Here is a 12,095-nt window from a genome sequence, read left to right as displayed (position 1 = left end):
TGTTTTTTCCTATAATTGCTGGTATTTAATTTGTGATGCAGAATGTCTCGATCCTCTTTCCTATGATGAATTTTGATACTTGACATACGTTGCTATTTAACTTAGACCAACACTATTACATCTTGCCATAACTGGACCAAGAACGTTGTTACTTCGTCTGCTTAGTTAGAAGCAATCAAATTCAGCCACTTCTCATTGAAGGCGGCCTTCTCGCACTGTATCATCCTAAATACATTCATGTTTGCACGGGACTGCAAACATGTCACCGAAAACTTTGTGACCAATATCTTTTGCATTTTAAGAGTTTGAAAATACAGCAAGCTTTACTGTTCATTTTGTTTCCACGTGAACTGTATTTAGCAGAAATTCCCCAGCACCATCTTATCAGATTTTGTGTGCTAAAACACCTAATAACCTATCACAAACAGACTTTTGAGAAGATTTTTGTAAGAAGAATTCATCAAGTGTACTGATGTAATAATGTGATTTTGTATTCTGCTAAACAGCACCCCCTCCAGAAAGGGAAAATATTTAACAGTTTCAAAAATATTATGGGAGCAAATTTCAACTGTATTCCGTTTCAAGGGAAGTTCATTAGCACAGTCAAACCAATTTAACAAAATAGTCTTCCAAAAAGCTATGTAATGTCATACTTTGTTTTGTAATCCCCTTCTTATTACTAAAACTAGTACAATACCTAAGCAAAGCTCTCTCCTTCATAGTTAAGCCTGATATCCGATCACAGTTTAGACCACCACTGGTCATTGTAGTGAGTGCAAAGTGATGTCAAAAAAAGTGATGTCAAAAAAAGTTAATTTTGGTGCATCTGAAAGAATTTGACAAGTAGAACCCGTCAGTTAAAGGTCAGACTATTTCATTATATTAGTAATCACCATTTACAGGCAAGAAAATAACAAAATAGCAATTTGGTAGGTTTATTGAAAGCTAGTGGCTCTTTTAATTACATTCAGATGAGACCTTGAAAGATTATAAGTGTATCCTAACAATCCTATACAACATTAGGGAAACCTGTGAAGAACATCCAAAAATAAAAATGTTTAAATTTATAAGTAAGCTCTTTTAGATCTCAAAATAATTTCCTCATAAAGTAGGAGAAGGCTATTTTCAATCATTAGAAGTATTTTCTTTCATTAATGCAGCTTTCTAATAACAACGATCTGAGAAGTTGCCTCAATCTATGCATTTACTCAAATGTTTTCTAGTTTACCATCATTTTACCATCATCCCTCTTACCCCAGCTTTAGGCAGACTATGGCAATGAGTCAGAACTTTGTTTTTCGTCATCCTGAATGTTTGTTTTAACATTACTTCATAACCTCCTCCATTCTTCTACTCTTTTGTTTGCTTCTTCCACCTGTTGTATCTTGTTGGAAGTCTAGACTGTGAGGTCTCTAAAACAGAAACTGTTTTTTTTTCTGTGTCAGAGACTGAACCCCCTAATTAGCAGTGATCATCTGTTAAAATACTAGAGCACAATTTGTCAGGCAAGTATGTGATCTCTGCAGACCATATCAACATCTTAGTCAATACTTGTATTTGTTTAATGACTGCCGTATATACAAAACTAAGAACTGCCATAGAGGGTCAGACTACAGGTCCATCTAGCTCAACATTTTATATGTTTTAATGGAAAATAGTATTGGGTGCTTAGGAAAACAGCTTCTGTAGGGTAAGTGCTGTCCTTGGTCTACCCTCCTAGCTCCTGGAAATTAAGTGTAAGAATTTTTTGTGCTGAAGGTCTAAATGTGTCTACCTTCCAAGAAGCTATTTTACCATTGTTTGAAACCATTTATAGTTTTGACTTCCACAACATCCTGTGACAATGAGCTCCCTGATTTAGATACTGTGAAGAACTACTGCTTTTGTCTTAGTTATTTGCCTGATCATTTTATTTGCTGCATGTCTTTTCTTGTGCAGTAAGAAATAGCATTCATCACTGGATTAACTAATCATCCCCATTTGTCTTTTCCATGCCATTCATATCTTCCTCAATCACCTCTTCAGCCAGCCAGAGAGGTATCATAAGATACCTTTTCACTGACAGTCATTCATACCTTGCAATGCCTTACTTGCCCTTCTCTGCGTTGTTTCTAGTTCTGCTGTGTTCTTGAAATGACTGCAGTACTGAAGATGCACAATGGTATTCCCCAATGATGTAAAGATGATTTTCTTCTCTTCCATTCTCAGTTCTTTTTTTAATAACACCAAAATTCTGCTTTTCTGTGCTTAAATACTGAGCTGATTTTTTTCAAAGACCACATCTGGATTAGCAAGTAGAAACAAACTTATAGAATGAAGCAATAGGTGTTGAGGACCTGGTATTTCCACTACACACAGCTCAGGAAGTTAACCTCTGATAAGCAGTAGTCTGGTCCCATGGCCTGGATACCCATTAGGAATTGGAACACATTTTCCGGTTTAGTTTCATCTGAAAGGAATGCAGTCCCTGCTCTCCGAGACTGTTCCATGATGCGAGCCGAGGTGGATAAACGGGGATCAGAGGGAGATCCATTTAGAAAGCATCTGATCCAAATTAAAATCCTAGCATAGACACGCCCAAAAACTTTCCACAGTGATTCCAAGATCTCTCTCCTGAATAGCTACTACTGTAGGAAGGGCTCATTGCTGTGCATGTATAGTCAGGATTATTTTTCCCTTGATTACTAGCTTGAATTTATAAACACTGAATTTCAATTGCTATTTTATCATCCAGCTCTTCACTGTCAACTTTCCTCTTGACAATGCTAATAATAATCTGTAAATTATCAGCAATAAATGCAATTATTTTCAAATAATTTACAATTTGGTTGTATAGCACAGGTCCCAGTACTGATATTTGGAAACTCTGTCATAACCTCGTTTCATTGCTTCCTTTGGTTCTTCTCTATGAACCAAGTAGTCCAGATGACCAATCCTCCTTTTTTTTTCAGTAACAGCTGCTCCTTTGGGATCTTATCAGAAGATTTTTTGAAAATCCATTTACATCAGCCAGAACTTTTCTTATCCATATGTTCATTGACTTTAAGAGATCTGTGAGATGTGATTTTCTTCTTAGAAGTCATGTTAACTCTTCTCCAAACCAAGACATATTCCCATATATCTGCTGATTCAATTTATTTTTATAGGTGCTATTAATTTGAATACAATGGGTCTCAGGCTTACTGGTCCTCCTTTTTAATCCCCTGGGTGCTGACCAGATGTAAGTGATTACATTGTTATAAGAGAATTCTGAATAAAATCCACAAATCTAAATAAATACAGTGAAGTGCATTATGGAAGAGAGTATCCTCATTGTCCCTGTTTTGCCCCTGTAAAGGAATGGGCTGTGAGCTTTGTGAGTGGTCTGTAAGAAATCCAGCAAAGTCCAAGTGGGGCGACTGTTATTCTCAAAGAGAAGTGGACTTCTGACAGATGTTTTCTCTGCTGTTTTTATGCTAATGTTTTGTTGTAGTCTGCTGATCACATTGCTACTATTTATAATACTGTAATAGTCAATCTATTCCCCCTTCTTTTACTGGTAAGCCTCAGAGAGAATCATTTCTTCCTACACAGGTCAATCACATCAACCTCTCAAGAAAGTTTTTAGAAACCTAATAGTTTCCTGACTATTTTATATCCTGATTGATAATGAGATAATACCAAAACCTATGTATTCGCTGTGTAATCAAAAAAAGCAGGTGCATTTTCCTTCAGCCTTTCAGTATTGCCAGCCTGAAGTTTTGATAATAAACAAAGAGAATGTGACATTGGTATTAAACAGGCTAAAAGGACAATTTTTCTTTTGTGGAGAACAGAAGAATGATCTTATTTTCCTGAATGTAAAGCAAGCCAGCATTCATATACCTCACTACCAGTTCCCCTTACATTATAAATATTTCATAGTACACTCTCTGATGCAGTATATTGTTCCAATAGTTTGGACATAAAGAACAGGTTACTTTTTAATTAATATTTTTTGTCAGTGTCAAGATGCCAGAGTCATAAAATGGACTGCAAAAATTTTTTGAAAAGTACATGGGTAGGGAGGGACAAAAAAAAAGGGATTGCACTGATGAAAATGTACAGAGCCAAGAAACTGTAACACTGCTAAAAGTCAAATGAATGGACAAAGAAACACTATTTACAGCATAGTTAGCCATCACAATTACTCCATTGATGTAAAAAACCCCCAGCCAATTTCTCTCAATATTAGATCACATTTAAATCTTGCTATTATTTGAACTAGTCTCTCTCTAAATATTTTATCTTTCAGAAACAATTACTAAATAATGGCTTTATGACTGGTTTTAATATCGAATTAAAGACCAAATCCCAAATAAAATATGGTTGTCGTTCACAAAGCGTTACATAAAGTTACATCATTTTTATCCTGATAGGTAAAGAGAAACACTGAACCTGGACAGTGAAGGGAACCCTGTTCAGTTCAGTGTCTTTGGTGGGGGAAAGGCTTCGTTGCACGCATTTAGGTGTACATGTGCATTCCAGAGTTTATTTTCAGTAGCCTTTCCAAGCCAGAGATGCTTGTGATGGGTATCTTCTTGAGGCAAACTACACTTGATCCAGATAAAGCACTTCACCAAGATTGTAACTAAACTGTAACATGCATAAGAAATCAATTACCTTTCAGTATCCCCAAATATGCCAGCCAGTTTACAATGTAATGAGGAAGTTGGAGTAGTGGTAGCACGGTGACGTTGCAGGTAAACAAGATGGTCATTATGTGCATTGTAATGTTCCATGTGCAGCTCGATGCTGGAATTTCATGGTAAGATAATGAATATTGCCAGAGTTACCCAGTAACGCTTTTGAAACTCACTTGATATTTTTAATTTAGGGAACTGTAGGACTTGGATAGAAGGAGCCTCAGGTTAACTCTGTCTTATGGGCTTTATACCTCAGTTTAATCTATCATCCAGATGATTGCTCAGTTTAGGATTAAAGGCTACCGTCTGCCCTGCATGCAAATTGCACTGTATGCAAACCACACCTAACCTGGAAGTAAATTCTGAAAAGTTTCATGAAGCAGCAAATTTTCTACTGAGTAGAGCATTGCTCACAAGTTACCTTATTTTGAGTGCAGTTGTCTTCTAAAAACTGATTTTGCTAATAGTTCCATAACAGTGTGTGGATAAATAGCTGATTCTTCAAAATAGTTGTTGATAAAGCTTTTCCACTAGAAAAAACAATGGTGTTACTTGAAGACGACCAGATGCTTAGTGGTTGGGAATATGCCTAGTATTACTGAAGTCAGCATTGCATCCATAGCTTCCCATTCTGCAGCAGGAGCAGATGCTTAACTCTGTTCTGTATCCCCACCATCACACTTTAAGTCCCTGTTTTCTGCTTGTGCCATCACTCTGTTCCCTCAATGCTGAACTGTTATGGCAGTAAAATCATTATTTAAGCTGATATGAAATAATAATGTTTCCTTAAAAATCCTGTTTTCTTGCAAATCAGCTCTGCCACAGAGGTTACATGTTTCAGGTACTTTAAAAATAGATTCCTGCTTTCCAGAAGTCTTCAGTAAGCAGGTTTAAGTATGTCTCTCTTCTAAAAAGTGACTACATTAAAAAAAAAAAGTAAGATGGAAAGCCACAGTGCTCAACAACTCGCATTTCCTCACTTTGTAAAACAAAAGGTATTTTCCAAACTCAGCTTTCTTCAAACTAAACCTATCATCTAAAAGTTCAGCCATGTTCTCTGTGTTTTGCGTGTTTGCACATGTAGTAAGGATTCAGCAGGCCAAATAGTGCCAATATTGTCTTCAGGTTTTGACTTTGCTGGTACCTGAGTGCAGGTATAAAGGAGTGATGTTGTAACTTATCTGGAAATAAATTATCTTTCTGGAGGATCACATGAGCTAAAATAAGCTGCAGCTCATTCTTACACAGCTGTATAAACAGACATAAGATTTAATTGAGACTTGTCACTAAGGTGGACAAGCCTCCTATCCATGGGTATCAGATAACTTTAATGGGAAGATACCATTTTTAAAAAAGTCATTTTTCCCAGAGGACACTTCAGTGCAGAAATTGCTGAGTTTTAAAAGTGATTTTATTGTTGTGATCCAGAAATATATGCATGTGACAGTCCATTTCAGAGAGTTAGCTATAATCTTTAGATCACTCCCCTAAGGTGTTGTAATATAATCTAACACGATGTTAAAATAACATGTTAGATTTCAACATCATTGTCCCTGAATGTATAGTTGTGTTTATTATCTAAATTTTGAAAAATCAAAGTATTAAATGAAAAAGTGTCAGCTTCATGAGCATTTCTAAGATGCTGATAACTTACATATTCATCAATAAAGTTGAACTTTATTATACTAAACAGGATGCTTTGTGCTAGGAAAAAAAATGAGGTGCACTGTTCATATTAAATATTTTTTCCTGTAAAACCATGTCATATATTTTAATATCACAGCCTTTGTGAGTAAACCATCTGAGTGAAGATAATGTGGGAACCAAATTCAAGATGGAGAATTCAAAATGTTACTACTCCAAAGCAGTGACAAAAACTTTAATGTGAATCAACAAAATTGATGCTCACTTTCAAACACATTACTGTTTTTGTTTGTTATCAAAATTAATGGGATTTTCTGTCAACGCATCCAACAATATATTTGAATCATAAAGCAGAATAGGGATGTCTTAACAAAGGCCTCTGCAAAGGTCTGTAAAGGACCTTTTGCTAGTCCTTTACTGTTAGCTTGTTAATTCTAAGAAATATGCAGCATAGCACTTTAATATTTAACAGATTATCTCTTTCTTGGGGGGACAGGACAGAGGAATATTCCATGAATTTTCCACTGACTCAGAAAAGCTTGAAGTCCCAAGCACATGGAAGTCAAGCAAACTAGCACTTTATCTAACTTGGGAATTATACTAAAATATATACAACATTTCTTGTTGTTAAAATAGAAGTCTTTATATTTACAGAAAAATAAAAATTTTGGTTTTCTTTCAAAATTAACACCTACCTTCTCATATAAAGCGGAAGCTACTCTATTTAAATGGACGATGTCCTGGTTCTAATACACAAATCTAGAACTGACTACTAGTAAACACAGAATTCCCATATTCTTTAATTTCTAGAATAAATTGATAACTATTTCATGGTCCTAAAAATAATATAATAGGACATACTTCAGATGATTTAAAGCTACTTCTAACTGGAAAAAGGCACCCAGTTAACAGAACACTGATGTTATTTTGTCTGTGGTCTTAATTAGCTTTAATATTAAGATATTCATTGAATTTATCTTTAAGTTTAAAAGGTAGAAAAATCTTCTAAAATAACATAACAATAGAAAATGGATGGACTGATAGGAGAAATAGTTACATTTATTTCTAAAACTGTGAATTTCATACCGAATTAAGTTTCTTGAGTGCCACCAATACATGAGCAAAACTTAGTGTGGGTAATGGACCCTCTACTTTTTAATGTATTAAAATGTATTATTTTTAATAATAATTTCTTGACTCCTGGACCACTGTCAGCTCTAACAAAAATAATTCTGCAGCCACTAGTAGTGCAGCCAGCACTCTGAATTGCAGAGAAAATTATCACCGACTCATTTGCTGAAGTTCAGTAAGAAACCTTGAAGGACTCAGGTGTTACTAATGGAGTCAAAGAAGAATCAAGTGTAGTATGACTTAAAATATTTCCGTAAACCCCACATTATTCAGAAGAATAACATATTTCAAGATAAAATCTTGAAACTGTTTAGTGATCATCCTGCCAGCCTCATAATGTTTTAGTTGTTGAAAAGAAGGACAGAAAACAATGGTGTATCCAAGCAAGAAATGAGGTGTCAGCTCTGAAAGCGTAAAGTGCTGGTGGGAATAGCTTCATCTCACGTGTGGTCTAACTGGTATTGGACATCCCAGCCTGTAAGAGCTCCTTTCTAATGAGTTCCTTTGATGCGGTTGGGTTTCTGGGATGGGAAGAAGCAAAGCTGAGCTGTTGTTTAAACAAAGCTACCATCTGCAAACTTGCTACCTATTCAGCATAAAAACATTTCTAGACATTTCTTCTGGCCCCTGTCACAAGAACTTCACAGTGAATACGCAATACGTAGCTAGATTGATAATTTGAGCCCTGTACATACTTTTTGCAGTGTCCGACAGGTAGATGAACACTTAACAAAGCACGCCCAGCTGAAAAGGTTGTATTAATGCCAAACATCCCAAACAAGAAATGAATAGCCAAACTTCTACTTACCTGTTCTGGTAGATAAATTCTTCCATATTACACAATGATAAGCAAAACTAGTCCAAATGGAATAACAAAGAGAGGAAGTGATTCAGAGTCTTTGAACCACAGCACTTGACAATGCCTTGGTGCAGTCTGCAGCTTAGCCAGTAACGGCTGCAGACAAATGCCTGCAAATGACTGGGCTGAAAACTGACTGCCCGGGTCAGCAGTCTGCTATCTCACACAACATCTTCCTGCCATGTATTTACTTGAGCAGCTGTACCTATATGCCACACAGCCCACATCCAGTTGCCAAACATCATCATCTTGTAATAACACAAAGATCTTAAAAGAGCAGAAATTTTAAACGATGAGTAGGAGCTGAAACAACATGGCTACCATTAACCCAAGAGGTTCTAGTTTTATTTCTTTCCAGAACTAATCCAGACGTATATGGAAAACTTGGACAAACCAGGCAAGATTCTCTACACATCCCCAAAGTTACTAATAAGCAATTGTATCACTAACTTTTGCCAGTCAAGGTTGTTCTTCATAGAACTCCTGCTGGCGAGGCTGGAGTCCCAGCGGTAACATAGTTGATACACAGTATCCTTACAACTACAAACTCATTTGACAACTATGGCAAAATGGTGGGGAAAAAGGTCAATGATACTACTCAAATCATCATGTGCTTCTGAGCACTTAACACCACTTAGGAGAGTGTAAGTGCTTTCCACTTCAAAGAAGGTCTGAGTCCCATTCAGTGAAATAAAGTCCGAATAGAGCAATGTCATCCCTTAACTGTGACCTTTGTTAGAGACTTTAAAATATCATGACAAAGTAAAAACTTTGTCTATGTGAAACCCAGCAGATCCTCCAATTTTTGCACTTAGGAACCTAAACCAGATCATCAAAATGATGGTAAGTCCAACCACATCTACCGCAGCAGTAACTCTACACCAAGTGTACCCTGGTGTTTGAGCGGCACCGAACCATTGGCACATGGGTCCAACCAGAACACGATCGCTTTCGTGGTAGCCCTTGAACTGCGCGCTCCCGGCAGCCACGGCAGCAGCGGCGCAGCAACTGTCCTTTCACCAGGGAGCATGGAGCCCACGGTGTCCTGCTCCAAGTGCTGGTGCAGGACATCTACTCTTTGTGGGCTGTGTAGATGGTGGAGTTCCACCTCGGTTCCATGCACTGGAGATAGATATTTGAACCACCAGAGTCAGGTCTTCCTTTTTTAAAAAAAATAAATAAAAAAGGGCTGTTTTCTCTTGCCGTGTGCCCCGGCGCAGCGAGCGCGGCTGGGCTTGTCCAGCGCCCGGCCGTGAGAGCGGGGTGCCGCAGGTCGCGACTCGGCCGGGCCCCCCGGCCGCGGCGAGGGGCGGCGCAGGACCCCCGCGCTGCCGCGCACCTGGGCCGCCCGGCGCCGCGGGCGCGGGGCCGCGGCCGAACTTGGCGGGCCGCCATGCGGCGCGGGGCGCTGCGCGGGCGCGGCCCCCCGCGCGGCCCGGCCCGGCCCGGCCCGGCCCGGCCCGGCCCGGCCGCCGCCCCCGCCGCCCCCCGGGCGCGAGGTGAAGCAACCTGGCGTCGGCTCCTGCACTTTGCACAGCGGGCGCAGAGCCGCCTCCATCCCTGCGCCTCCCGGCAGCGCTAAGGCGCATTTTTTCGCACTAATCTGCACATTCAGCACGTCCAGAGCGCCTATGACTTTACCTGGACTTTCTCCACTCTCCGGGCTCATCACACTGCGATCACCTCCCCATCCTACCGCTAACTCTCGCTCTCCTTCACTCCTTCCTCCTTCTCTCTTGCAAGGCCTGCTAAGATCGAGCCCAGTGGAAAGTAGAGAGAGAAAGAGAAAGAGAGAGGCAGCGGGAAGGGAGGGGAGCCGCTCCATCCCTCCCTGCCCCCCCGGCACACACGCCAGCCCTTTTCCCCCCAGCCCAGCCCTTCCCTCGGCGATTTCCTCCGCTCTTGGGGAACTAGGAGGGCTCCGCGGAGCGGCTCCCGAACGCGCCGCCGCTGCCCGCCGCGGCGCCCCGGCCGGCGCCCCGCGGCCGCCCCGCGCCCCGCGGCGCCCCGCCGCCCCCCGCTACCTCGTAAAGGTCCCCCGAAGCCATGCTGGGTTGCGGGACTGGGCTCCGCCGCGCCGTCTCCCTCTCTCCACCTCTCCCGCTCCCCCACTCGCTCGCTCTCTGTTGAGTAAACTGTGTTTTGCAGAATGACAGGCTTCGGGGCTGGCTGTGCGCAGAATCAGAGGCGAGGAGCGGCAGCGAGGCAGGCGGCGGGGCTGGCGTAACCAGCAGCAGCTCGGGCGCACAGCGCCGAGAGCCGCGTCTCCCCCGCGGCGCCGGGGCCGGCGCCCCCCTCCCGCCGCCGCCGCCGCCGCCGCCCCCCGCCCCGCCCGCGGGGCGCCGCCGCGGCTCCCCCCGCGCCCTCCGGCAGGGAAAGTCCCGGGGCCGCTCCGCAGCCGGCCTCCCCTTCCCCCCCTGCCAGCCGGGAGCACTTCAAACTCTTTCCGCGGCCAAAAAAAAAAAAAAAAGAGGCGGGGGGAAAAACCCCACCCCAAGCCCCCCAAAACCTAAAAATAAAGGGGGGAAGCGAGGCCGCGCGGGGAGCCGCGGCGCGCAGGGCCCGCGCCGCCCGCCCAAGGTCACGGTGCTTTGGCGGGCGCGGGCGGCCCCGGCCCCGGCCCCGGCCCCGCGCCGCCGCCTCGGGCAGCCCCGCGCCCGCCCGCCCCGCGCCCGCCGCCGCCCCGCGCCGCCGCCCGCAGGCCGCGGCCACGAAGCGGAGGCGCCCACGGCGCCTTCGGAGCGACCCCGGGCAGGGGCGCCCCAGCCCCGGCCTGCCGGGCGCCCCACGGCCAGCCCCGCCGGGCGAGGAGAGGCTTCTCCCGCTCCCTTTCAGCCATTTTGCAAGTTAGCCAGCCCTCCCGAGGAAATGGAAGCCACCTACCTCCTCTTCCCCCTCGGTCTTTGCGTAGACGCGCAGGGCAGCCGACGCGCTGTGGTGCCGCCAAAAGCGGTGGCGCGCGACGCCAGGTGAGCGCGGTTCTCCATCGGAGAACCTTCCGGCCCGTCTCCGGTGGCGGCCTCGCGCGGCCGCGTGCCCCCGGAGGCGCCGCACGCCTCGGCGGCCTCCCCACGCGACGCGAGGCCGCTCTGGCACGGGACCCACCACCGCCCTCAGATGGCTCCTGCTCCTGCACCAAGCCAAGGAGGTTTTTCCAGACCAACCTGGCCATAATTCAAGGTGAATCCGCAAACCATTAGCGGAAGCTTCGCTTTGCACCGGATATGGTGGAGACTTGAGGAGATGGAAACCAGGGTGCGGGGGCAGGCGTTAGCGAAGCACCGTGACCGAAAGCCGCGTGAAGGACACGGCTTCTTCTCAGGGGAGGCCGCTCTGTCGCGAGCACTGTTCCCGCGGCTCCCCAGCCGCGCGTTGGGAGGATTCGTTCCCCCAGGTAACGTGCGAGCGCCCTCTCAGTATTAGCTTTCTTGATAAGCAAGCGCACCGTCAGATTTTGCTCTGGTCGGCCCTTCACGTCTTGGCTTCGTAGAGATCCTGCTGTAATTGGTACCGGCGTTTGGACTCCGTGTTTTCACCTTATGGCTGATGCGCGCCTGGCAGCCCTTGCCTCGGCGCGAGGGAGGGACGCTCGCGGCTGTGCCGCTTGGCTTTGCTACGGTGGTGGCTTCTGCTCGTCGTCATTTTGTTGGCGTTTTTCATCTTTTGATTTCAACCCTTTGTGTAACACTGCCCTACATGTTAACGTGAGATTCGGCACTATCCAGACTATTATCCGAATAGTAGATTGGAGCCGGTTATTGAGCATAAAACAGTGGGTATGAGTGTGGGTACTGAGC

The 12,095-nt window shown here is 44.0% G+C and overlaps 1 protein-coding gene across 1 annotated transcript in view; it reads right to left on the bottom strand.

The window, feature by feature from the left end:
- Positions 1–10,403, bottom strand: part of CDYL2 (chromodomain Y like 2) — a 59,076-nt gene extending 48,673 nt beyond the window's left edge. The window contains exon 1 of the mRNA XM_062586410.1: positions 10,323–10,403. Within this exon, the coding sequence (XP_062442394.1) occupies positions 10,323–10,346 (24 nt within the window). The 5' untranslated portion in view covers positions 10,347–10,403. The remainder of the gene's footprint in view (positions 1–10,322) is intronic.
- Positions 10,404–12,095: the final 1,692 nt, after the last annotated feature.

This window comes from Rhea pennata, chromosome 13, assembly GCF_028389875.1.
Source record: "Rhea pennata isolate bPtePen1 chromosome 13, bPtePen1.pri, whole genome shotgun sequence".
NCBI lineage: Eukaryota > Metazoa > Chordata > Aves > Rheiformes > Rheidae > Rhea > Rhea pennata.
The sequence above is the reverse complement of the archived record's forward strand: the minus strand, read 5'-3'. Positions and strand labels throughout refer to the sequence as shown.